General features: G+C 42.8%; 1 protein-coding gene across 6 annotated transcripts in view; it reads right to left on the bottom strand.

Annotated features, from left to right (window-relative positions):
* Positions 1-25510, bottom strand: part of POPDC1 (popeye domain cAMP effector 1) — a 36397-nt gene that overhangs the window by 9033 nt on the left and 1854 nt on the right. For 3 of the 6 annotated variants that reach the window (XM_078768093.1, XM_078768095.1, XM_078768094.1), the window contains exons 2-6: positions 18871-19003; positions 4559-4786; positions 2177-2307; positions 1908-2095; positions 1630-1738 (exon numbers count right to left, since the gene is read on the bottom strand). In XM_078768093.1, the coding sequence (XP_078624219.1) occupies positions 1630-1738; positions 1908-2095; positions 2177-2307; positions 4559-4786; positions 18871-19003 (789 nt within the window). The remainder of the gene's footprint in view (positions 1-1629; positions 1739-1907; positions 2096-2176; positions 2308-4558; positions 4787-18870; positions 19004-25510) is intronic. The other 3 variants (XM_078768096.1, XM_068135430.2, XM_078768097.1) reach the window with 2 other exon arrangements.

Genomic DNA, 25510 nt, shown 5'->3' with positions numbered 1-25510 from the left:
TAAGGGTGAGAGATTTTGGTTATGGTAATTTAGGCAAGTTATGGTTGGTTTAAGGGTGAGAGATTTTGGTTATGGTAATTTAGGCAAGTTATGGTTGGTTTAAGGGTGAGAGATTTTGGTTATGGTAATTTAGGCAAGATATGGTTGGTTTCAAGGTGAGAGATTTTGGTTATGGTAATTTAGGCAAGATATGGTTGGTTTCAAGGTGAGAGATTTTGGTTATGGTAATTTAGGCAAGTTATGGTTGGTTTAAGGGTGAGATTTTGGTTATGGTAATTTAGGCAAGTTGTAGTTTCTTTAAAGGTGAGAGATTTGGGTTATTGTAATTTAGGCAAGTTGTGGTTGGTTTAAGGGTGAGAGATTTTGGTTATGGTAATTTAGGCAAGTTGTAGTTTCTTTAAAGGTGAGAGATTTGGGTTATTGTAATTTAGGCAAGTTGTGGTTGGTTTAAGGGTGAGAGATTTTGGTTATGGTAATTTAGGCAAGTTGTAGTTTCTTTAAAGGTGAGAGATTTGGGTTATTGTAATTTAGGCAAGTTGTGGTTGGTTTAAGGGTGAGAGATATGGGTTATGGTAATTTAAGCAAGTTGTAATTTGTTTGAAGGTGAGAGATTTGGGTTATGGTAATTTAGGCAAGTTGTGGTTGGTTTAAGGGTGAGAGATATGGGTTATGGTAATTTAAGCAAGTTGTAATTTGTTTGAAGGTGAGAGATTTGGGTTATGGTAATTTAGGCAAGTTGTGGTTGGTTTAAGGGTGAGAGATATGGGTTATGGTAATTTAAGCAAGTTGTAATTTGTTTAAAGGTGAGAGATTTGGGTTATGGTAATTTAGGCAAGTTGTGGTTGGGCGAGAATTGGGTTATTCTAATTTAGGTACGTTGTGGTTGGTTTCAGGGTGAGAGAATTGGGTTATGGTAATTTAGGGAAGTTGTGGTTGGTTTGATGGTGATAGATTAAGTTATATTAAGATAGGTAAATTGTGGTTGTTTTAAGGATGAGAGAATTGGGTTATTCTAATTTAGGTACGTTGTGGTTGGTTTCAGGGTGAGAGAATTGGGTTATGGTAATTTAGGGAAGTTGTGGTTGGTTTGATGGTGATAGATTAAGTTATATTAAGATAGGTAAATTGTGGTTGTTTTAAGGATGAGAGAATTGGGTTATTCTAATTTAGGTACGTTGTGGTTGGTTTCAGGGTGAGAGAATTGGGTTATGGTAATTTAGGGAAGTTGTGGTTGGTTTGATGGTGATAGATTAAGTTATATTAAGATAGGTAAATTGTGGTTGTTTTAAGGATGAGAGAATTGGGTTATTCTAATTTAGGTACGTTGTGGTTGGTTTCAGGGTGAGAGAATTGGGTTAAGGTAATTTAGGGAAGTTGTGGTTGGGTTGATGGTGATAGATTAAGTTATATTAAGATTGGTAAATTGTGGTTGTTTTAAGGATGAGAGAATTGGGTTGTGGTAATTTAGGTAGGTTGTGGTTGGTTTTAGGGTGAGAGATTGAGTTATATTAAGATAGGCAAGTTGTGGTTGGTTTCAAGTTGTGGTTACTATTTGGATTATGTTTAGTTTGGAAAGTTATGACTTGTTTAAAAGTGCAAGGTGTTGTGGTGTTTAGTTTGTAACATCACCTGGAATGGCTGTCTTGGATGGATCTGACAAGCACGGAATTCTGGAGAGTCCACAAATTCCCCCGGCCAAATGGTGTGAAGAACCTCACCATTATGGCTCACCCTCAATCTAAAAAACATCACCAGGGAGATCCTTTTGTGAGTGGTTTGTCTTACACCAAAATTCTTACCACCAATAACCACAATCTATTGTGGTGGTTTTTTAGGTAGATCTCATTAAAGTGGGGTTTGCTCCAACTCGTCCTCTGCTTATTGATTGCTGTACTCTGTATCGTTACCTTCCACGAACAAGGAGGCTGAGACTGTTTCCAGCAGGTGTGATCTCTTCGATAGCATATGGCTGGTTCTGTGGCAGATTGTGCAGACGGCTGGGACCACCAACAAGCCTCCGGAACATCCGAGGTGTGAACCCCAGCGGAGCAAAGTGCGTTTTGTAGATGGGGCGCAAAACAGCAGGTACTCGAAACTTGAGGTAGAAAAAAACAAAAGTAGTTTTAAATGAGGCAAAGCAATTTTAGGAGTTAAGAAGGAGGTGAAACAAACTCACAATTTGGAGTGTTTGTTCATAAACGAAGAATGCGATCTGAATTAGGCAGAGGAAGGCAATTGTCACGTGCCACACAAGCACGTCGATGGCACAACGATTCACAGCACCCCAGACTGCAAGCACAACAAATCCTGCAGGGCATGGTCAAGGAGCACGTGATACCTAACATCCATATTACCTTGACATATGTAACACGCAAATCGTCTCTAACACCGCAACGTACCTAACATGCCAAACGTTCGTAACATGCCAATGGTCTGTAACACGGCAAACTTCCCTAACACACCAAACTTCCCTAACACGCCAAACTCCCCCAACATGCCAAACTTCCTTAACACGTCAAACTTCCCCAACGCGGCAAACTTCCCTAACACGCAAAATTTCCCCAACAAGCCAAACTCCCCCAACACGCCAAACTTCCTTAATACGTCAAACTTCCCTAACACGGCAAACTTCCCTAACACGGCAAACTTCCCTAACACGCAAAACTTCCCCAACACGTCAAACTTCCCCAACATGGCAAACTTCCCTAACACACCAAACTTCCCTAACACGCCAAACTTCCCTAACACGCAAAACTTCCCTAACACACCAAACTCCCCCAACACGCCAAACTTCCCTAACACACCAAACTTCCCTAACACGCCAAACTCCCCTAACACGCAAAACTTCCCTAACACACCAAACTCCCCCAACATGCCAAACTTCCCTAACACACCAAACTTCCCTAACACGCCAAGCTCCCCTAACACGCAAAATTTCCCTAACACACCAAACTTCCCCCAACACGCCGAAACTTCCCGAACACACAAAACTTCCCCAACACGTCAAACCTCCCCAATACGTCAAACTTCCCCAACACGTCAAACTTCCCCAACACGTCAAACCTCCCCAACACGGCAAACTTCCCTAACACGGCAAACTTCCCTAACACGCCAAACCTCCATAACATGCCAAACGTCCCTAACATTCCAAATGTTCCTAACACACTAAACGTCCCTAACACAGCAAACTTCCCTGACACGGCAAACTTCCTTAACACGGCAAACTTCCCTAACACGGCAAACTTCGCAAACACAGCAAACTTCCCCAACACGGCAAACTTCCCTAACACGTCAAACTTACCTAACATGCCAAACTCCCCCAACACGCCAAACTTCCCCAACATGTCAAACTTCCCTAACACGGAAAACTTCCCTAACATGCCAAACCTTCAGAACATGCCAAACCTTCATAACATGCCAAATGTCCCTAACACGCCAAATGTCCCTAACATGCCAAGCGTCCCTAACACACAAAACGTCCCTAACATGCCAAGCATCCCTAACACGCTAAATGTCCCTAACACACGAAACGTCCCTAACACGGCAAATGTCCTTAACACCCTAAGCGTACATGACACTCAAATGTCCATAGCATGCAAAATTCCCGTAACTCGCCAAACATCCGTAACACAAATTTTGCAACTTGTGCTCACGAAGAAACAAAACGAAAAAAAGAAAGAAAGAACTTTTCAATAACACCTTTGATAAAGGTTAAAACGTGAATATTTTAAAATGGATTTGAATGAACGATAAATGTTTTCCTATAACTTACTGCATCGTTTGATTGTTCCTGTTGTCATCAGTTATTGGAATGCAAGAAAGATTTAAACCCAGTTCTTTTTCAGGTGAGAGACAACCATGGAATACCTAAGCAAAGGTTCATTATCTCATTTCATACAGTATGAGTAAGTAGTGTGCTCGCCTCGGAGATGCATTTTCCCATGTTTCTTTCCCTTTGGAGTCGAGTATACCTTTAGAAACACTAGATCTGGAGGAGCTGCATCTCAGCGTATGCCATCCTGCAGATGGGGACACAAGGCTGACTGACCCATCTGCATTTAGTTTGTGAATGTTAAAGATCCAACTGCGTTTTTTTTCGAAAATTTCAGGTCATTGTTGGTAACCTGGGACAAAGCTGCCTGAGATTCTGGAACCACTCTGTAGATTCCGGCATATGTGAGATCTTTCTGTGACTGACTCAGAGTCCTGAATTCCAAACCTCTGCTTCCTTTTCTGCATGCTCATTGCTCATCCTTGGTCATTATGGTTTCTATGGTGAATGATACCAAGAGATCGGATCTTTGCCTCAAGTCTTACAAAAAAAATATAATGATACGAAATGGTGCTATTGAAAATTTTGACTTTTGTTTTACTATTAAGGAACAGTTACTGATAATTTGCTACTGGTAAAGTACACTTTAAAGGAGTGGACAACAACCACTCAAACGCGAAATGTGGGATTCTTGAGAACCTACCACCAGGGAAAGCATTCACACCTAGAGTCGGTCAGCATCAACTGAGCAAAATGGGTAACCTAAAGCTGAATTTAGGCATGTACCTGCTCCCAGTGACGTCTTGAAGATCTGAGGGTGGAAGCGAAGGGTCTGTGGAATCAGCAGTGCGAACAGCAAGCAGGCCTCTCCCCCGTACCAAATGCCAGATTGCCCTTGCAGCTTCGGGCTGCACTGGCTTGTTGAATTGCCCAAACTGCTGTTTGTGGTTGAGTCAGATGCCCACATCAGAGTGGAGTTTGTCCAAGCACTGGTCATAGTTTCACAGGAAGTACCTGGAAAGAACATTAGATGCGGTGGAGATGTATTTGGGACACCTCATCCTTCAGTTACAGTGCATTCAGGAAGTATTCAGACCCCTTCACTTTTTCACATTTTGTTATGTTGCAGCCTTGTGCTGAAATCGTTTAAATTCATTTTTTCCCTCATCAATCTACACTCAATACCCCATAATGACAAAGAGAAAACAGGATTTTAGAAAGTTCTGCAAATTTATTAAAAAGAAAAAACTGAAATATCACATTGACATAAGTATTCATACCCTTTGCTATGACACTTGAAATTTAGCTCAGGTGCCTCCTGGTTTGAACTGGTTTCTACACCTTGATTGGAGTCCACCTGTGGTAAATTCAATTGATTGGACATGATTTGGAAAGGCACACACCTGTCTATATAAGGTCTCACAGCTGACAATGCATATCAGAGCAAAAACCAAGCCATGAGGTTGAAGGAACTGCCTGCAGAGCTCAGAGACAGGATTGTGTCGAGGGACAGATCTGGGGAAGCCTACAAAAAAATTTCTGCTGCATTGAAGGTTCCCAAGAGCACAGTGGCCTCCATAATTCTTAAATGGAAGAAGTTTGGAACAACCAGGACTCTTCCTAGAGCTGGCCGCCCGGCCAAACTGAGCAATCGGGGGAGAAGGGCCTTGCTAAGAGAGGTGACCAAGAACCCGATGGTCACTCTGGCTAAGCTCCAGAGATCCTGTGTGGAGATGGGAGAAACTTCCAGAAGGACAACCATCACCTCCACCGGTTGACTCCACCGATCTGGGCTTTATGGCAGAGTGGCTAGACGACAGCCTCTCCTCAGTGTAAGACACATGAAAGCCCGCTCAGAGTTTGCAAAAAAGCACCTAAAGGACTCTCAGACTGTGAGAAACAAGGTTCTGTGGTCTGATGAAACCAAGATTGAACTGGTTGGCCTCAATTCTAAGCGTCATATCTGGAGGAAACCAGGCACCGCTCATCACCTGCCCAATACCATCCAAACGTTGAAGCATGGTGGTGGCAGCATCATGCTGTGGGGGTGTTTTTCAGCAGCAGGGACTGGGGGACTGGTCAGGGTTGAGGGAACAATGAACGTAGCATAGTACAGAGATATCCTTAATGAAAACCTGAAACAGAGCGCTCAGGACCTCAGACTGGGCCAAAGGTTCACCTTCCAACAGGACAATGACCCTAAGCACACAGCCAAGACATCGCAGGAGTGGCTTAGGGACAACTCTGTGATGGTCCTTGAGTGGCCCCGCCAGAGCCCTGACTTGAACCCAATCGAACATCTCTGGAGAGACCTGAAAATGGCTGTCCACCAACGGTCCCCATCCAACCTGACAGAGCTTGAGAGGATCTGCAGAGAAGAATGGCAGAAAATCCTCAAATCCAGGTGTGCAAAGCTTGTCACGTCATACCCAAGAAGACTCGAGGCTGTAATCGCTGCCAAAGGTGCTTCAACTAATTATTGAGTTAAGGGTCTGAATACTTATGTCAATGTGATATTTCAGTTTTTTCTTTTTAATAAATTTGCAAAACTTTCTAAAATCGTGTTTTCTCTTTGTCATTATGGGGTATTGAGTGTAGATTGATGAGGGAAAAAATGAATTTAAACGATTTCAGCATAAGGCTGCAACATAACAAAATGTGAAAAGAGTAAAGGGGTCTGAATACTTTTTGAATGCACTGTATAAGAAGTTATGCTCTAAGTATATGGATATTGGAAGAAACCCCAAATGTATCATAGGAAAAGGTGGGCCCTGTGTGCAGCTGCAGGCCATTATAGGTATGGGACCTGTTCCGATGAGAGCACTATGTGCACCTGTCGACAATGTGCGCAGCTAACCTAAATCAAAATCCCAATTGGAGTAAGTGATCTCAGAACACCCTTTTGGGCCTTAAAGCACTAAGGTGCTGTCTCATGAAATATAAACGAGGCTTCCCTTTTGAGGGTGGGGCATTGATGCTTTAAAGGATTGATTATTAATTAGTGTTATAGTACAGCAGAATACTTCATCAATATAGCATGAACTCCTCAAACCAATATTCGAATCAAACTAAATAGTGGTTTTGTAGTCCTCAGTATCACAAATGTTCCATGGAAAATCTAATCATCATCATCATACTAAAATATGCAATTTGGCGTCTGTCTGTCTGTCTGATGATTTTTTGACTGCGATACATTTGGTCGTTACTTATCCAATCTCAACCAAACTTGACAGGATGACTAAGGGTTACACAATGAAGGTTGTAGCATATTGATTTGCCCCTCTCCCCAAGTAAGTTTTCTCCCCCGAGCAGGTTTTTCCCCGCCATTGCCATCAATGGGGTTGCATGTTGAGGTGTATATCAATGTTAAGTTAGCTTTATCGTGTCGTTTTTCCAAGTCCGCTTCTAATAACAAAACTAACGATAATAGCATAATATTAATGTTATTACAAAACAATATTAATACCAATAATATCCCACCTCCCCAAGGGGTTTTTCCTCCTTGAACAAACGTCGAATCAACGTTTATAAATAACTTATTAGGAATATGATGTGGCCGAGAACACTGCCTTTGGGTACTCCAGCTTGACATGGAGAGGAGAAGAAAGGGTTCCATTGTGAAACACATGTTGGCTTTGAGAATGGTGGAAGTCAGTAATCCAAGAGTGGAGTTGACCTTGGATTCCATAGTTAGACAGTTTGGAGAGCAAGATGGGATGCCATCATACCAGACTGTATCAAAAGCTTGAGATATGTCCTCGAGAGACGGCCTGATCTCATGACTGATATTGAGGGCCTCCATTCATTGTTGGGAAAGTAGAATCAGCATGTCCAAGGTGGAGTCTCCTTTCTCGTGACTGACCAGGTTGGAATCCAAAGTGATGATCTGAAATGAGGCTGTTTGAGAAAAGGAATGATTTAATGCAAAATGCGATGATGGATTCCCTCAGACCCGCCGAGACCCTTAAGACACTTTAGAACCCTAAGACCTATTAGAATCCTCAGTCTCTTTCAACCTCCTAAGATTATTTCGACCCCCTAATACCCCACAGACCCCCTAAGACCCTTTTGACAATGAAGACCATTTAAGACCCTTCAGACCCCTTGGACCTCTAAGGCCCTTTAAGACCACTAAAACCCTCTGGACCCTAAGACCCCTAAGATCCTCAATACCCCTTAGACCCTTTATAACCACCAGACCCTTTAAGACCACCAAGACCCCTTTAGACCCTTTAGAACCCCAGGATGCTCTAACCCCTAAAACTCTATCGACCCCTTTAAACCACTAAGACCCTATAGATCCTGTTATACCCTTTAGAACCCTTAGACCTCTAAGACCCTTTAGATCCTCTTAAATGCTTTAGAACTCCTAAGACCATTACATTCCTTTCTTAGGACCTTTAGACCGTTTTTAGACCTTTAGACCTTCACACCTTTCAGACATTTTAATATGCACGTTCTTTTAGACCCCCTTGACATGTTTTAAGACCCATTAGACCCCTTTAGGCAATTCTGACCCTTTCGACCTTAAAGTACACCCTTTAGACCCCTTGGACCTTTTAATACACTTTTGACACTTTAGACCATTTCTACACTTTAGACCCATTTCGACCTTTTCAGACCTTTCAATAGACATTAATAACATTTGACTTTTCCAATTTTTCAGAACTTTGATTTTTACACATTTACAACTAGACCATTTAGACCTTTCATGAAGTACATCCTTCCATTTATTTGCCACACAAAATACACCATACAAAACAAGTCCTGGCGAGGGTCTGCAATCTCTGCTCTTTGGTGGGCACAGGTTATGTTTTCACTCCTGTCTGTTTATCTGTTTGTTTGTCTGTGAACAGGATATCTCAAAAAGTTGTGGACTAATTTGAAAAAAATTCGGACAAAATGTGGTGGTCATGTTGGGTGTGTGACAAGGACAAATCGATTCGATCTTGGTGAAGATCCGAATCTGGATACGAGAATTTTTAAATACATATATATATATATATATATATATATATATATATATATATATATATATATATATATATATATATATATATATATATATATATATGTGATTCTTTACCATTGAAAGATGGGGCCAAAAACGATATTGTTACGTTTGTGGGGTTAGGTGAGAGGATACCATAGTGGAGATAGGATTGCTTAGTATTAGCATGGACCATTGATGCATAGGAGACATTTCTATGTACATAAGCAGGGAAACTGTGAGCTGAAGAGTGTTTATGTGTCACCACACGTAGGGTGGTTTTGTGTTCGTTAAATAGGGCTTAATGATAAATCCCAGTATGTAATTGCCTCCTGTGATTTTTCCCTTATGTTTTTTGCATTCAGTAGGCCAGCCATGCAATCAGCTCCATTAACCACAACAACCGACATAAACCCGGCAGAGACCCGGACATTACGATCTATAAATAAACACCTCCTCCGAAAGATCGTAACAGGCAACTAAACCCTGCCCATCAACCGAGTAAGGAAAAGGCCACGCCCCAAGCTTTTGCGATTGGTCGTATGATGTCAGAGCAATGGTTCGAGCTAAGAGGAAGGAGAATCTGTTGCTCTCTCGGTCTCTTGGCACGAACAAGAAGGGTGCCATTTTCCTTTGTTCGTGCTGGTGCAATTTGGCTCGTGGGCTTGAGCAGGACGCCAGCCATTGTTTGTTCGGCTGGGTCATGGAGTTTGTGCGCTTTGGAGGAGAAAAGAGGGAGAATCGGGCTCTCTGGTGCTGGCTTCATGGCGGGCGGACTTCGGTGGAGCTATGTACCGTGTTGTGCTGGCTGGCCCGGGATCGAGTGGAGACGTTTGGCTGCCTGCTGCACTGCTCGGTGTGCAGGCGTGAGTGACCGGCGCCATTGTTTGGGCGCTTTGACGCGTGGGCCTCTCGTCGAGCGACCCCACCAAAGAGCTCGTCGAGATCAGAGCTGAGTGCCAGCAAAAAAAGTGGGGATTTTATTTTATTTTCTTTTATCATTTCACACACCTGAACAAGTCAAAATCCTTCTGGGAGAATGTCCTGTGGACAGATGAGACCAAATTAGAGCTTTTTGGTAAAGCACATCATCTCTATGTTTACTGAAAACAAAATGAAGCCTTCAAAGAAAAGAACACCTTCCCTACAGTCAAACATGGAGGAGGTTCAGTGATGTTTTGGGGTTGCTGTGCTGCCTCTGGCACTCGGTGCCTTGAATGTGTGCCTGGCATCATTAAATCAGGAGATCAAGGCATTTTGGAGCGCAATGTTCAACCCAGTGTCAGAAGGCTGGGTCTCCGTCGAAGGTAATGGGTATTGCTGCAGGACAATGACCCCAAACACACTTTAAAAAGCACCCAGGAATGGTTCAAGATAAAACGCTGGACTGTTCTGAAGTCGCCAGCAATGAGTCCAGATCTAAATCCCATTGAACACCTGTGGAGAGATCTGAAAACAGCAGTTGGGAGAAGGCACCCTTCAAATCTGGGAGAACTGGAGCAGTTTGCACAAGAAGAGTGGGTCAAACTGCCAGTAGAGAGGTGAAGAAGCTCATTCATGGCTGTAGGAAGTGCTTGACTGTAGTTATTTTGTCCAAATGCTGTGCTACCAAATATTAAGTCGAGGGTGTCAATAATTTTGTCCATGCCATTTCTTTTTATTTTCTGATTTAAAAGGTTATATTAAGTTCTGAATCAAAAGCAACGGTTCTGTAATATTAACAGAAAAATAAGGAATTGTGGAGACCAAATACTTTCGTCAATTTCAATTTATTTTGAGAGAAAATTGCGAGTTATTTGAAAAAAGTGCAAGGGTGCCAATATTTGTGTGTGTGTGTGTGTGTGTGTGTGTGTGTGCGTGTGCATGTGCATGTGTGCATGTGTGTGCCTTAGGCCTTCAGACACACACACAATAGAAGACAAAGGCACCACAGGACAGCAGAGGTATTTGGCTAAACCCGGTAAGTTGCGGAGATGAAGTGTCCAGGTCCCTTGCTCGAGCTCCAAAGGTCTGCAGGGAGAGTGGAGGGAGAAACATGGCCCGAGGGAAAGGGCATGATGCCGGCAGGACAAGGCGTGATTTATTCCTCCTCTTGAGCTCGCTCCAAAACGCTGTCTTCAGTGCAGTGCTTCCGGGGTTCTCCTACTTCCTGTTAGCCTACACCTTTGTAGACTGTCCTACCGACATCACAGCTGATGATTAATGCCACTCACATTTACCATTGGTCCAAGCCCCAAGCGGTGGGTGGGGCTTATGCCTTTACCATCTTGAGTCTCTGTCTCTTCGCATCTGGGCCTTCATGCAGCCCCTTTAACGGCCTAAGCTCGTGGTTATGGCCCACTGCAGCACAAAAATGGCACATTTAGACAGAAAACAGGGATAAAACATCAAATAAGGGCTCACAGAAATTATGAAATTTAGACACACACAATGGGGTGGGTGGACACACACATTTCTAACAATACGAATTGGCGACACATATCTAAAATAATATTTAATTACGTCACGCTTATTCTAAATGCTCAATATGGGAATAACTATGCTATATTAAGCGTTTATTAACCCTTAGCCTTAGGAACAATTTCCACAACAATACCATATATATTATAAATGGTACAGGGTGCTTCAAAAGTAACAGTGCATTGAGCAAAATACTTACTCACGAGTTTGAATGGGGGTCGCACTTTCAGCAATGGCTACTAATTCGCTGCAACTGTTCAATAATCTTCCAAAACAAATCTTCTTTTACACTGTTTCGTGTTTACACGTTCTGCTGCACTGTTTCTTTTGAAACATCATGTACAATGATTTATTATCACAAATGACTTACTGTTTGGCACTCAGGTTTATATCATGCTACATGATCCTAAAAAATCCGAAATGTTTGTTTTTCCTTCATTCTCAAGGACAGGAATGAGTTTATCCAACAAAGCTATTAAACTAATTGTTGTTAATTAGGTCACGGGGCCCTGCAATCGTTAAGTAGGTCGTGAGGCCCTGTGATTTAGGGTGAAACTGCTGGCATGCTTGTTATAGAGAATAAATTGCTGTTTATTTGTGCAATTAATGTTCCTTAAATTGCTGTGTGTGCAATCTTTGCGCGTTTACAGAGGGCTGGGCTCGCATCTACTGCACTGGTTGGGTGTTATAATAATTAATCCCCTATAACAAGCTGAGACAATCGTTAAGGCAGAGAGGTTGGAGAATGGAGACCTTGCATCATGTAAAGGGGATTCAGAGCAGGCACATTTCTGATCCAAACACAATTGTTTTCTTGCCTCCTCATCAGATCAATCTCTATTCCCACGAGAACGCTGTACTGGTATGGAACCGTGTTTTACGTGAAGTCAGCAGTGCCAATATTATTTAAGACATCTGTTAAAATGTACTGTAACGTGCCTGGGCTTAGCAGACAAGTCATGCCAGGCAGTCTTGTCGCTGTAGAAAACGAGCAATCCAAAGTTTTTTTTTGTTTTTTAAAAGTACAAACTGTCACGTGGCCTATGCGTTTTCACGCTAACCAACGTTTCTCTACAAAGTTTTCCCAACAAAACAAACTCGTAACAATAATTATTGGGGAGAATGCCAGGATTATTTTTTTGATAGAATTTGTTTTGCATAGAAAAGGCCCCTGTATACGGTATGTGCCATGTGGCAAACTATAGAAAAGAGAGGACATTCCATAGCTTGTAGAAAATGCCAAACAATAGAAAAGAAGGGACATTCAAAAAATCTCGTGTGCATGCTGGACTACCCTTGTGTTCTTAGGAGGAACCAAGTAATGCTCCAGAAAAGTTCATATCAAGGGCCGCCAATTTGATTCATACAGCTGCATGAAGAGGTAAATGTAATTATTTGACAGATGTAGGGCGCTCCTTTATATGAACTTTTCTAGAGCACTACTTGGTTCCTCCGAAGAACACAAGGGTAGTACAGCATGCACACCAAATTTTTGAATGTCCCTTCTTTTCTATCGTTTGGCATCAAATAATTTTTTTGTATACAGAAACGAGTCTAGTGTAAGAGCGAAGACATTGAAAATGAAAACATGCACAGACACATAAAACATGCAATGAAGGGAGCAGGAGACAAGAGGGGGAGAGGAAAGCACACAAGCACAACAACAGAAGAGAACAGGGATATCGGTAGATCTGTGGAAGGGGGAGGGCTGGGGAAGGAGGGAGGGGTACACAGTACAAAGCAAATGAACACTTCTAGGATCCCCAGGAAGGAAGCTGGGGATACAAAGAGGTGGATTTGGGGCGTTTTGACGGGAGTAGAAAAGATCAAGGTTTTGGATGGGGGAAGACAAGAGATGGTGGTGAACAGCTGTTTTAAAGACTTGGAGGGAGGAGAGGAATTGAAGAGAGTGAGGGAGTTTGTTCCAGAGGCGGGTGAAAAGAGGAATGAAAGAGTGAAGTTGAGCAGAGAGTCTTGATTTTGGCAGTTTCACAAGAAGAGGGTTGCTGGCAGATCTTGTGTCCTGCAGGAATATTTGGGGAACAGGGCACAGACAGAGCAGGGGGAGCACGGCTGGAGAGGAGTCGGTAGAAGACAGAAAGACCACCTACCTGCCTATGGTGAGAGAGAGAAAGGCCCTCAGAATCAGCTTCATCACGGGAGATTCCAATGATTCTGAATGCTGTGGTTTCAACCGCGTGAAGCCGAGCTAGGTGTGAGCCAGGAGCAACAGACCAGAGGGGAGAGCAGTATTCCATTGAGCTGTGGATGAAAGCTTTGTATGTGGTGTGGAGTTCAGAAGTGCCCAGAAAGGACTTCGCACAACAGAGGATGCCCAGTCGGCGACTGGCTTTGGAGGCCAGCTTGGAAATGTGGTTTTCCCAGGAAATATCATGGCAGATATTGAGACCCAAAAGCTTGAGTGACAGAACTTCTTCAAGAGGATTGTTCAGAAATGATTGTAGATGTAGGAAGAGGCTTGTAGATGGAGGCTTGGCCAGACGGTCTTTTTGGAGAGACAAAGTGAGATGTGAGATTTGTCAGGATTGAAGGACATGTTCCACTTGTTTGACCAGTCTGTGATTTTGTCCAGGTCTGCAGAGAGTGAAGAGGCTGCAGCCTGCCGATCTGAGGGTTGGGATATGGAGCGGCAGAGAGTGGAGTCATCAGCAAAGAGATAGAGAGGATTTTCCAGAGAGTCAGAGAGATCATTAATGAAGACCAGAAAAAGCACAGGGCCCAGAACACTGCCCTGAGGAACTCCAGCCTGAACAAGAAGGGGAGAAGAGAGAATTCCATTCAGGGTCACACGTTGACTGCGACCAGAAAGGAAGTCTGCAAGCCATGTGTGGAGGTTTCCATGGATACCATACGAGGAGAGTTTGGTGAGAAGGGCAGGGTGCCAGACCGTATCAAAGTCACAAAATATGTTAAGAGAGACGGCTCTGATTTCCTGTTTGGCATTGAGGACCTCCATCCATTGTTGATACAGCAGAAGCAGCATGTCCATAGTAGAATGACCTTGTCTGAATCCAAATTGATGATCCGAGATCAAGCCATTGGAGAAGATGAAGGATTTGATGTCAGAAGTGATGATTGCTTCCATGACCTTGCTGTTTATTGGGAGCAGGCTGACTGGTCTGTAGTTGAAAGGATCTGTTTTTGCACCTTTCTTGTGTAAAGCGGTAATGTTGGCTGATTTCGAAGCAGATGAAAGATGACCTTGAGCAAAACAGAGGGTGAAGAGAATTGAGAGAGGGTGAGATAGAGCAGCAGAGCAGTATTTTAAGACCCGTGGGCTGATGCCGTCTGGTCCAGTTGCAGAATCAGAGTCGAGGTTTGACAGAAACTTCTCCAGCTTGCCAGCAGAGAAGTTCACAGAGTCCAGGAGCAGCTGGGTTCGACTGGGTAAGGTGGGTACAGAGAGAGATGGGATTGGGACACAAGATTTTGAGGCAAACACAGAGTTGAGGCATTTTCCACAAGCCATGGAATGTTTTTTTTGTTTTTTAAAATAGTTTGCCACATGGCACATACCATATAAGGGGGCCTTTTATATGCCCCTGGCTTTTATATGGCATGAGCCAAACAAAAATAGGACCACGGGTCCTGAAGCTCACCTGGTTCAGGAGCAACAGTCACTCAAACCCCCACAGACACCCTCAGACCCTGATATTTTTATTACCATGAACAAACTTTTGTCCATCATGGGCGATGAAGGTTGTGATCAAGTTTCATTGAAATTGTGTGTGTAGTTTCGGAGAAGGGAGCAAACACCAATTTTGGGGGTTCAACCCTCCCTCCTCCGTAAACTCCCTAATGTGTTCAGATTTTGATGCGGTCAATAGTTTCATCAAAATCGTGTGTGTAGTTTCAGAGAAGAGAGCAAATACCTATTTTGGGGGGGGGGGGGTGGGGGGTGAGGAGGGGGGTGAACCCCTGCCCCCTCCCCCATAGATCCCCCCACTGAGCGCAGATTTTGATGCGGTCAATGCACCTTCGCGAGGCATCAGATATAAAGCTTGAGGCCAAGTTTCATCAGAATCGTGTGTGTTGTTTCAGAGAAGAGAGTAAATACTTATTTCAGGGAGTCAAAAGCCTCGCGTAGACCTCCTTAATGAGCTCAGATTTTGAATTTGTTTTGAAAGCCATTAACTAGGTCTATTGGTCGATGTATTTTCCAAGTTTCAGCCAGTTTCAATGTTTAGCCTTTAAGATATGAGTGCCAACACATTTTGGGCGGATGGCCGGACGGACTGACAGACACCAACGTGATTTCGAGGGTTTTCTTAATCACACTCAAGAATGCGGAAGCGGACATTGCTGACATTTGGAACGATTGATTACATTGATTACACGAAGCGAAACGATGTAATCGATTGATTACACGAAGCGAAACGCGGGGTTACGCAATTGGTTTACATCTGGCTGTCCGTCCGTCCGGTCTGTCCGACTGTGCATCCACAAACGTAAGATTATGATCGAGGATTAACTTAATTTTAAATTGATTGTTGTATTTTGAACACGAAGGAGAACATGAATCGTAAAACGAACCTGTAGTATAGGAGTACTTTGGCTCTGAATTCATCCCCATCGCACATGCGCAGAGAGGAGTGAGATAATATTTTTACTCTGTCTCTTTGTAAACGACACCATGGGATGTTTGGCAGTCAAATCCGCCTCTTTAAATCCCCAACTTCTTTCCTGAAATTCCTAGAAGTGTTCATTTGCTTTATACCCATGTACCCCTCCCTCCTCCCCAAGCCCTCCCCTTTCCACAGATCTACCGACGTCCCTGTTCTATTCTGTTGTGCTTGTGTACTTCCCTCTCTCCTCCTCTTGTCTCTTGCTCCCTTCATTGCATGTTTTATGTGTCTGTGCATGTTTTCATGTTCAATGTGTTAGCTCTTACACGAGCCTCGATAAAAATTGAAAATCATTCCAAACAGGAAATATTACGTTTTTAAGGACTCCTAGTGGACAAATACGATAGACATGAATAACTGATACAATGTGTTAGATAGTGTGATGTAACAAACACTGGAGAAAACGGTGGTAAAAACCGGCTTTAATTTATTTATATGGTACGACTTTTACAATCTTTATTTAATTTGAATTTAATTTTATATTTGAAGAATGAACCACCTTTAGAGGCCATTTTTCCCCACAGAGCAGGGGTCGGCCTTTTTTGGGCACCTTGGTCCCCTTTTTGAAGCAATGTTTTATAGCCAGATGCCCTTCCTGCCACCAACCCTGTTAGTCGCCTCTTGTGACACACAGGGAATTACCAGTGAACTGGTACTCAACTTGCCGACCTCAGAAGGATGACAGGCTGAGTCAACCCCCCTGGTGTTAATTCAGCGATCGACCGGGATTCGAGCCCAGGATCCTAGGAACCCAAGCCTGCACCCTAACCGCTAAGCCAACACCTCCAGTTTTGCAGTACTTCAATTTAAATAATGATTCAATGGGTGGTGTATCAGGGTGGTATTCAGGACTGCTTCTGGACCACGTCAATACCACGAAACGTTCGGATAGTTTTTAGCGATCGTTAAAATCATTACTTTGTTAAAATTGAAGTTACACTTCAGGGGTATCATTTTCTATGACCTCTCAGGTATGTATATCGATTACTTTCGTTAATTTAAAATTTGATTAGTTTATTAAAAAATAACTTGGTTATACAAAATTTGTTTATTTGTACAAAAATAATTTTGTACAATGTTTAGTTTGTACAAAAATAAGTTTATATAACATTCGTTAATACTAAATTTGTTTAGTTTAGTTCATCCAAAATTAGTTTGGTTTGTACAAGAATAGTTTATAGTTTGTACCAAAATAGTTTCGTTTGTGCAAAAATAGTTGATAGTTTGTACAAAAATAGTTTAGTTTGTACAAAAATAGTTTAGTTTCTGAAAAAATAGTTGATAGTTTGTACAAAAATAGTTTAGTTTGTACAAAAATAGTTTAGTTTACACTAAATCCATTTGGTTTGGTTGATACAAAGTTGTTTTGTTTATACATAATTCGTTTAGTTTCTACAAAATTAGTTTAGTATATACAAAAGTTTAGTTTGAATAAAATATTTTAATTTACACAAAATTAATTTATGCAGGATTAGTTACATTTGTACAAAATGTGTTTAATTTATCGAAATCCAATGCTGACAGGATGGCCTAGACCTAGAGGTACAAACACTAGCCTCTAAGCTGTTTAGCCTGGGTTTGAATCCCGACTCAGCTATAAACTGACAGCCCAGTGTTTCACAGGCAGGATGATTCGTCAATGCGTGTGCCGTCCCTCGGATGGACGTCAAATGCGTGTCCTGTCTGCCAGCATTCGTTGGTGGATGTTAAATATCCCATGGTGTCTTTCACAAAGATTAGACGAGCTATTAGCAGCACCATTAACAAATGACAAATTCCTGCCCTCACACAACCACACGCAACAGGAGATATCTCGTACACAGACAGACAGATAGACAAACACAGGTGAAAACAACCTCCTGTCCATCTTCGATTTCAGAGATAATTTAACGATTCCATGGTGTATTTATACTTTTAAAATGTATCTGTTTTGTATCATGCTCTTCTTCTGATTGAATGTTAAGCTTTTCAAACGCAGGGTGGGAAGCGGCCGCCGGAAACGGGAGACACCTGAACCTACGAACGCATGGACAGACACCATACTTCGCATTATACAATAGATTATGTAAATGCTTCGAAAGAAATAAAAGGAAGTGGGATCACTCAGAATTAGCAAACTCGTTTTCTGGATCACTAGTCTGCTCATTCCCCATTTGGAGAAGCTTTGCACTACAGATTGCCATCCTGGTGCTTCGCAACCTATTTGCAGATGGTAACATGCTTCCTTACACAAGCAATTGCCAGAAGGCTGACAGAGAGTGGGAGTGTAACCAGTGGCAATGCCCTCCGATAAATTGGATGTGACATTTGGCCAGGTCATTAAAGTAATAAGCATAATAGGGTTTTCATTTTCTTTCACATGAGTTATTACAGCGACATTCCAGCAGCGATTTTGCGTCTGACATTTTGAGGATGTTCTCATTCAAGACATTCTGACACAAATGTCTCTGAGGATGTTGCAAAACCCTCTGTATGATAACTGCATTGTCGTTGTAATATGAATGCGCACTCAGAACCTAGCAATAACTGCCTAAGGAGACTTATTATATTTATTCCGTAAGAAAAGGTGGAGTTGATGTGTTACTTAGTTTTAGCCAGTACTTACATGGTGCATACAAGAAAGGACACAGCATAGGGGGCGGGTGTGGGGTCGTTGAATATTTCCATCATATTTGCATATGTAATAAATATATTCTCCCAAAATATCAGTCCAGTGGGGAATGTCGACGGTATCACATGCAGTGTCACAAATGCGTGCTCCTATGTGTGAATGCTAAGCAACCGTGTGATTTAATATGAACCTCACACTATGACTGAGGGTCACCATAGCCGAGCTCGCCCTAGTCAAGATATGGTAGCCAACTCAACTCAACATAGCAAAGGTATATTGCCAAGCTCATCGCAACTGACTTGTATTACCGAGCTCACCACAGCTGAGTTATATTACTGACCTGACCATAACCAAGTTATATTATACCAAACTCCATCTTCACCCTGCTCACCGTTTTCTCCACGACTGTAACTCCGCACAGCTTGGCACAGCTTGGCACAGCTCCGCACAGCCTGGCACAACGATCCAAATATAGAGCATCTACTACCATAAATAGCAGCCTCTTGGTACTTCCACTGGACCGCCTGTCGGACGGACGGACAAACATTCCTGAACGATTGTTACACGAACACGGATCATGACTCATGGTCTTTGGAATTAAAGAAGCTGGATGTGGGATTTTGGAAGTATTTGTATAATCCTTTATAAGAGCTTATTTAAAAAACCTTTCCCAACCCAAACTAGAGGTTCCAGGGAACCTGAACTCAACTAGTCTATATCAATATGGTTAGAATATGCATAATAGAACCACAAACTATATAGTTTATATGTGCTAAAAATATATGACAAAAATTGATTTTTCAATATGGCCGCCCTGCCGCACCCAGTTTTGGGCGTGCAATGCCAAAATGCAATCCCAAACTAGTTTATGTCTTAAAGATGCTGCATAACAAGTTTCATCAAATTTTATCAATATTTGTGACTTTTAGAGCATAGACATCGAATTGTTTACAGACAGACAGACAGACAGACAGACGACAGACGACAGACGGACGACGGACACTGGGTGTCGACAAAAACTCAGCTGGACATAGTCCAGTTGAGTTAAAAATGGTGGATCTTAAAAAGTCACAGTATTATAATACGGCTTATCAAACTATACACAATAATATATAATGCTTTATCAAACTATAACAATAATATATAATACTTTATCAAACTATACACATAATATAACTCTCTCTCCTTATCTTTGTCTTCTAACTTTAATCTGACTTGTCTTTCTTCCGAATATATCCAGGCTAGTTCGACCGCATCACTACGAGTCTTCTCTACCAATAATGCCAAACCCCTGTGTTTTACAATAATCAAGACAATCTCAGACTTTCTCATGCTGGATGTCACACAAACGCCCATATGATCCGTTGCAGCCTGTAAATCTACCTTATATAACAGTTCTATATCTTGTACTGATAATAATTCATTCCTATCACCAAATTATTTGACATCGAATCCCTTATTATCCCCTAATCGAAGCCATGGTGTGCAACAGCAGTAACAGTACAATTCACCGCAGCATCAGATTAGCTGATTAATGCAAAAATGTACATCACAATCAAAGACAGGTATCAGTACGGCATAGTTCAAACTCCTGGACGAGCCCCCAATTTGTTATGACAAGCAAAAGTACTGAAGTGAAAAGTACTGAAAAGTACTGAGTAAGTCCAATCACTGATTTAGTTATGGGGTTTCACCAACGAAATATATTGTTGACGGTTCTGCAAACCCATCATTCCCCAGGTAATGTATACAACATACAGGTTCACTAGTTAGATATTTCATTAGTACATGTGCAGGTAGTCCTTCCCTTTTGCATAGTGGGTTTCACGCGTCAATATAGGTTTTGTGGGATTAGCTAGGTTTTTCCCTCTTTTCTCTCCATTTCCTGAAAAAACACCAGTCCAAACTAAAGGCACAAGCCTATTTCCCATAAGACAACCAATCGCGGGTATGAGCTGTACCATCTGTGCCCATTTCTCATAATCAGCAGTAGGCCATCATACCTGTGCCCCACGAGCCTTTTCCATACACAGGAAAGAAGACAAACCACAAGGTAAGCCTTTACACCTGGGCCACAACAGCATATAAGCTGAACCACTGGGGCCACTTCCACAGCTAAGCCTTTCCCCATAAACAAGAAGTCTGAACACGCCTAAAGGTTCCGGTACACAAGTCTGAATATGTCTATAGGTTCTTTTTATCCTTGCTGAAGCTCCGACCACCAAGTGGCGATATAAACACCACATTCCAGACATTAGAGAGGTGATGATCAGACGTGATTCTTCACTTGGATGTGTTCAGAGGTGATTCATGGAGGAAGTGAGCTTGTTGTGTGACTTCTGGCTCGGAGGAGGTGTGCAAGGAGAGACGGAGCAGAGCTGGGGCAAGTGAAGCCAAGCTGTGGGATGGACCTGGCGGAGCGGGGTTCTGGGCGAACAATGGATCCCGCCCGGCGCTGTGCAGCTTTATCACCTCAGTACACACCTTAACTAGCCTGGTGTTGGCTTTGTGGTTAGGGTGCTGGCTTGGGATCCGAGGATCCTGAGTTCGAATCTCGGTCGATCGTTGAATTAACGCATAATTGAATTCATTTCTTTGCATAAGGTTGTCTGTGTGAGTCAGTTAGGTAGTTCCAAATGCATTAGGTGGGACATGTACATTGTAAATTGTCACACACCACTGGGGATAGTGTTAAAATGGATTTGGGGAAATAACTACATCTGCATGGTACGTAGTAATGGTAATGGGAGATGACCGCACTCCCCCATGTGTCTCCACACTGTTGTGAAAGGGAAGGGCGCATTGTTGTGGTTCTAGGAACTGGCCCAGAAAGCAATGGCACCCAACATACAGGTCCTCAGTGTAGTTATTTCCATAATGTAACGTTAGAGTAGTCCCTTCAGAGATGCAAAAACCCTGTTATGCACGTCACCATTGCTTGTACATTACGACCCTACAAAAGCGCTCACTTTGATCTGTGACAGTTCATCTTACGGGTTAGGTTGTGCACTATTGCAAACCAACAATGCTGGTCTTTTGCAACCTGTTGCATCTGCATCGAGGAAACTGTCAAGTATGGAACGTTGGTACGGGCAGGTTGACCGCGAGGCACTTTCTTGCATTTTTGGAGTAGGTAAAATGCGACCAGTACCTTTATGGCCAACATTTCCCATTGTAAACTGACCATAAACCCCTCCTCGGTCTGTTGGGGGTGGATAAGGCAGCAGGCCTGCGTCTCCGTTGTGAGAAATGTGTCTTCATGGCCCCTGAGGTTGAGTACTTGGGTCATTGCATCACGCGGAAAGGTATTTTGCCCTCACCAGGTAAAGTGGAAGCTATCAAGAACGCTCCCGCTCCCACCAACCGACTTCATCTGGTTGGGTGCAACGTTGGGCTTTAACCATTGCTGGTTATGACTACAAGCTTGTGTACAGGGCAGGACGTGAAATGTATTGTGCAGATGCATTGAGTCGTCTCCCGCTTCCGCAAACCATTGAGGAACCACCTCTACCGGGTAATATTGTTCATCTGCTGTCTCCGGTTGTGCATGAGAAAGCACCTGTCACTGCAAAGCAAATTGCAAGAGGTACGAGCGACGATCCTACGTTGTCGCATGTCAGATGCTGTGTCCTGTCGGGTGATTGGTCATCTTGTACAAGTGAAGTTAAACCGTATCTAAACAGGAAGGACGAGTTGTCAGTTGACATGGATTGCCTCCTTTGGGGGTCAATCATCATCCCACCTAAAGTACTTGAGACTGTATTGTCAGAAATACATGATGCTCACCCTGGGATGGTCATTATGAAAACTATAGCCAGAGCTCACGTGTGGTGGCCAAAGTTAGATGATGACATAGAAACCTGCGTACGTCATTGTCACACATGTCAAGTTAATGCTAAGTCACCGCCGGAAGCACCACTTGAAATGTGGTCATGACCAGTTAAACCTTGGTCGAGGTTACACATTGATCATGCTGGACCCTTCTTAGGCAAGTTGTTCCTTGTCATTGTTGATGCCCACTCAAAGTGGATTGAGGTTGTTGTTGTACCCTCTACAGGTTCGGTCATTACAATCGAAGCCTACGCAGTGTGTTCGCCATTCATGGTATACCTGATTGCATTGTATTGGACAACGGTTCATCTTATAAGATTTCCTGAGGTTTGCAAGCAAAATGGCATCAAGCATTATACCTCTGCTCCATACAAGCCTGCCAGCATAGGCCAGTCTGAGAGGGTCTTTCAGGTCATGAAGAGTAGACTAAAGCGTGTTACGGAAGGGACCGTACAAACTCGCTTGGCCCGAGTCCTATTGAGTTTTGGCACATGCCCGCATCATACTACTGGTCGTTCTCCTGCATCAATGTTAATAGGCCACGAGTTAAAGACATGGTTGTCACTTGTGCATCCAGATACGGTGGCCAGTGTAGAATTGAAGAAATTCCAGCAGAAGCATTATCACGACCGTACGTCTGTGAATCATGAAATTAATGTAAATGATCCTGTGTTTGTTCTCAATGCCGGCCTTGGTGAGAAGTGGTCGTCTGGGCTGTTCTCAATTCCGGCCTTGGTGAGAAGTGGTTGTCTGGGTTGTTCTCAATGCCGGCCTTGGTGAGAAGTGGTTGTCTGGATTGTTCTCAATCCTGGCCTTGGTAAAAAGTGGTTGTCTGGGGGTAATTATCAAGAGTCTTGGTAGTCAGATTTTCCTAGTCAAACTGTCTGATGGTAGACTACAGCGGAAGCACCTTGATCAACTCAGGTTGCGTCATACCAAACCAGCAGAACCACCTGTATTTGTACCGCTACCTGTTCAACCATCCGAGAGAATGCCTTTATCGCCCTTCATACCCGCACCTGTAGAACCTTTACCAGAAACGTCCCAGACCAATGGCCTTCCAGTCGAGAATGTTTCAGCCACTGCGAGCGGTGTCATTACCGAACCACCGGTTGCTGTTAGTTGTTCGATCCGCAAATGTCCCGACACGCCTTGATTTTTAAGGAGGGAATTGTATTGTGCAGACATGATGTCACATCATATTGTGCAGACGTCATCTGTGATGACGTGTGACATCTACTGTGATGTCATATCCTTTTCCGGGCTGCGCCACCTGTTGGGCGCCCCGAGTGTTTTTTTCCTGTGTCGTCACTTCCGGGAATAAACCGCTGTTTTGGACACTTGCTTTGTGTCTCTTAATCCCTCGATTTGCGATGCCATCAATCTCGTAAGGACTTTACAGCATGTGGCAAGGAAGAATTGATTAGATTTTGAATCTGGATACGAGAATTTTTAAAGTGATACTTCACCATTGAAAGATAGGGCCAAACACGAGAAGAAGAAGCCGATTAGAGTTTGGTTCCGGTCCGAATCCAGATCCGACCCATCTAGTCCAGTCAAGTTAGCTAAGTTTTCACAAAACCCACCACTAATTGCAACAGAAACGAAACGTGTTGGAATTTGTTTAGTTTGGTACCCCAAATGATATATCAAAAGTCTTGTAAAGTCTTTGGAGTGGAATAGTATTTTTCTACGTGTGAAGATAAGATCATGTAATCACGATGTATGAAAAAAGCGAAGTACAAAAATAGCTATTGCTCTCTGTGGTGAGGCAATCAACATACTTCTGGTGCCTATACCTATGTTTTCAGGGTCTGCTTTCCACAGGGAGATGTTTTTAAAGTGATGTAGGAATTCCTTCTGCCATATTTGGGGGGTACCCTACCCCTGACAATGCCTGACCCCTCCATGGCCCTGTCCAAAGTATTAGGTTTCAATTTTAGATGAAGTGAGACAAACTTGATGCTCCCCAGGATGCCTTATTAATAGATGGCAGCACCTTCCTTTGAAGTGATCAACTAATTAGAAAAGATAAAGATTGTCTAATTTTCAACAATTTCACCGACTAGCAAGAATGCAATTACGATGTAGGCAATCTACACAAGGTAAGGGTCTCTAAGAATGATAAACACACACCTTTTATGATTGTTTTCTTATATAAAATAGTCAGGAATGAAAAGTGTCCTTGAAGCCCTTCTTCGTTTCAAGAATCAGTGGCAGGGAGCATTCATTATTTTAACTGAGGTTCATTCATGCTGAATTAACATGTGGATATAAGAATTGAAAATAGAAAGTACCACGAACAATTTCCCAGAATAATTCACTCTATGTGCAATTGGTGGACAGGAAAGAATGAGTTGAACATGAAGCTTGATATTGTGTTGTTTTTTCAAATCGATGTTTTACCTTTGCTGATGTGCCCCCATTTTTTCTTGCAGTGCAAACATGGAGACCTGTGTATTCTGTAGCAATCCGTTCGCTGATGGACCAACAGTCACACTGGGTACAAAAGGCTGCGAAGGCATTCCTAAAGCAAGTCTAGAACGGGAATCCAACATCGTTGTGAGAGCCGGTGATGTTGTTCATAAAGAATGCAGAAAAGCATACTGTAATCCGACTGCAATACAAAGTTTCAAACGGAAACCTGCATCATGTGTAACTGTCCGTACTCTCCGTTCGAAGGAATCATTCTCATACAAGGACAATTGCTTGTTTTGTGGAACAACTGATAAATACCACGGAAAGAAGAAACAATTTGAATTAATTCCTGTTAGGACTTTAGAATGTGACACTGCGATACTAAAAGCTTGTGATGAGCGAGGTGATGAATGGTCAGAAAAAGTAAAAGGCAGAGTTATGTTTGCCCAAGATCTTCACGCAGCCGAAGCTGTGCATCACCAAGCATGTCGTGTGAAGTTCATAACGGGTAAGAATACACCTCAGTTGAATGATTATGATAATTCCTCAAAAAGACAGAGAGTGGGGCGGCCGAAGGACTCGGTGGGGGCAGAGGCTTTTCAAAAGGTCACTGTATTCCTAGAAGAGAATGATGAGGAGCAGATGACAATTACTGATCTCGTTCAAAAAATGAACGAGTTCCTGGAAGGTTCCAATCTGGAGCCGTGTGGTTTCACGCACATGAAAGAGAAACTTCTTGGTCATTTTGGAGACAAAATAATAGTGACAGAAATAAACGGTAC

The sequence above is a fragment of the Myxine glutinosa genome, chromosome 14 (assembly GCF_964187855.1).
Source record: "Myxine glutinosa chromosome 14, kmMyxGlut1.1, whole genome shotgun sequence".
Taxonomy (NCBI): Eukaryota; Metazoa; Chordata; class Myxini; order Myxiniformes; family Myxinidae; genus Myxine; species Myxine glutinosa.
The sequence above is the reverse complement of the archived record's forward strand: the minus strand, read 5'-3'. Positions and strand labels throughout refer to the sequence as shown.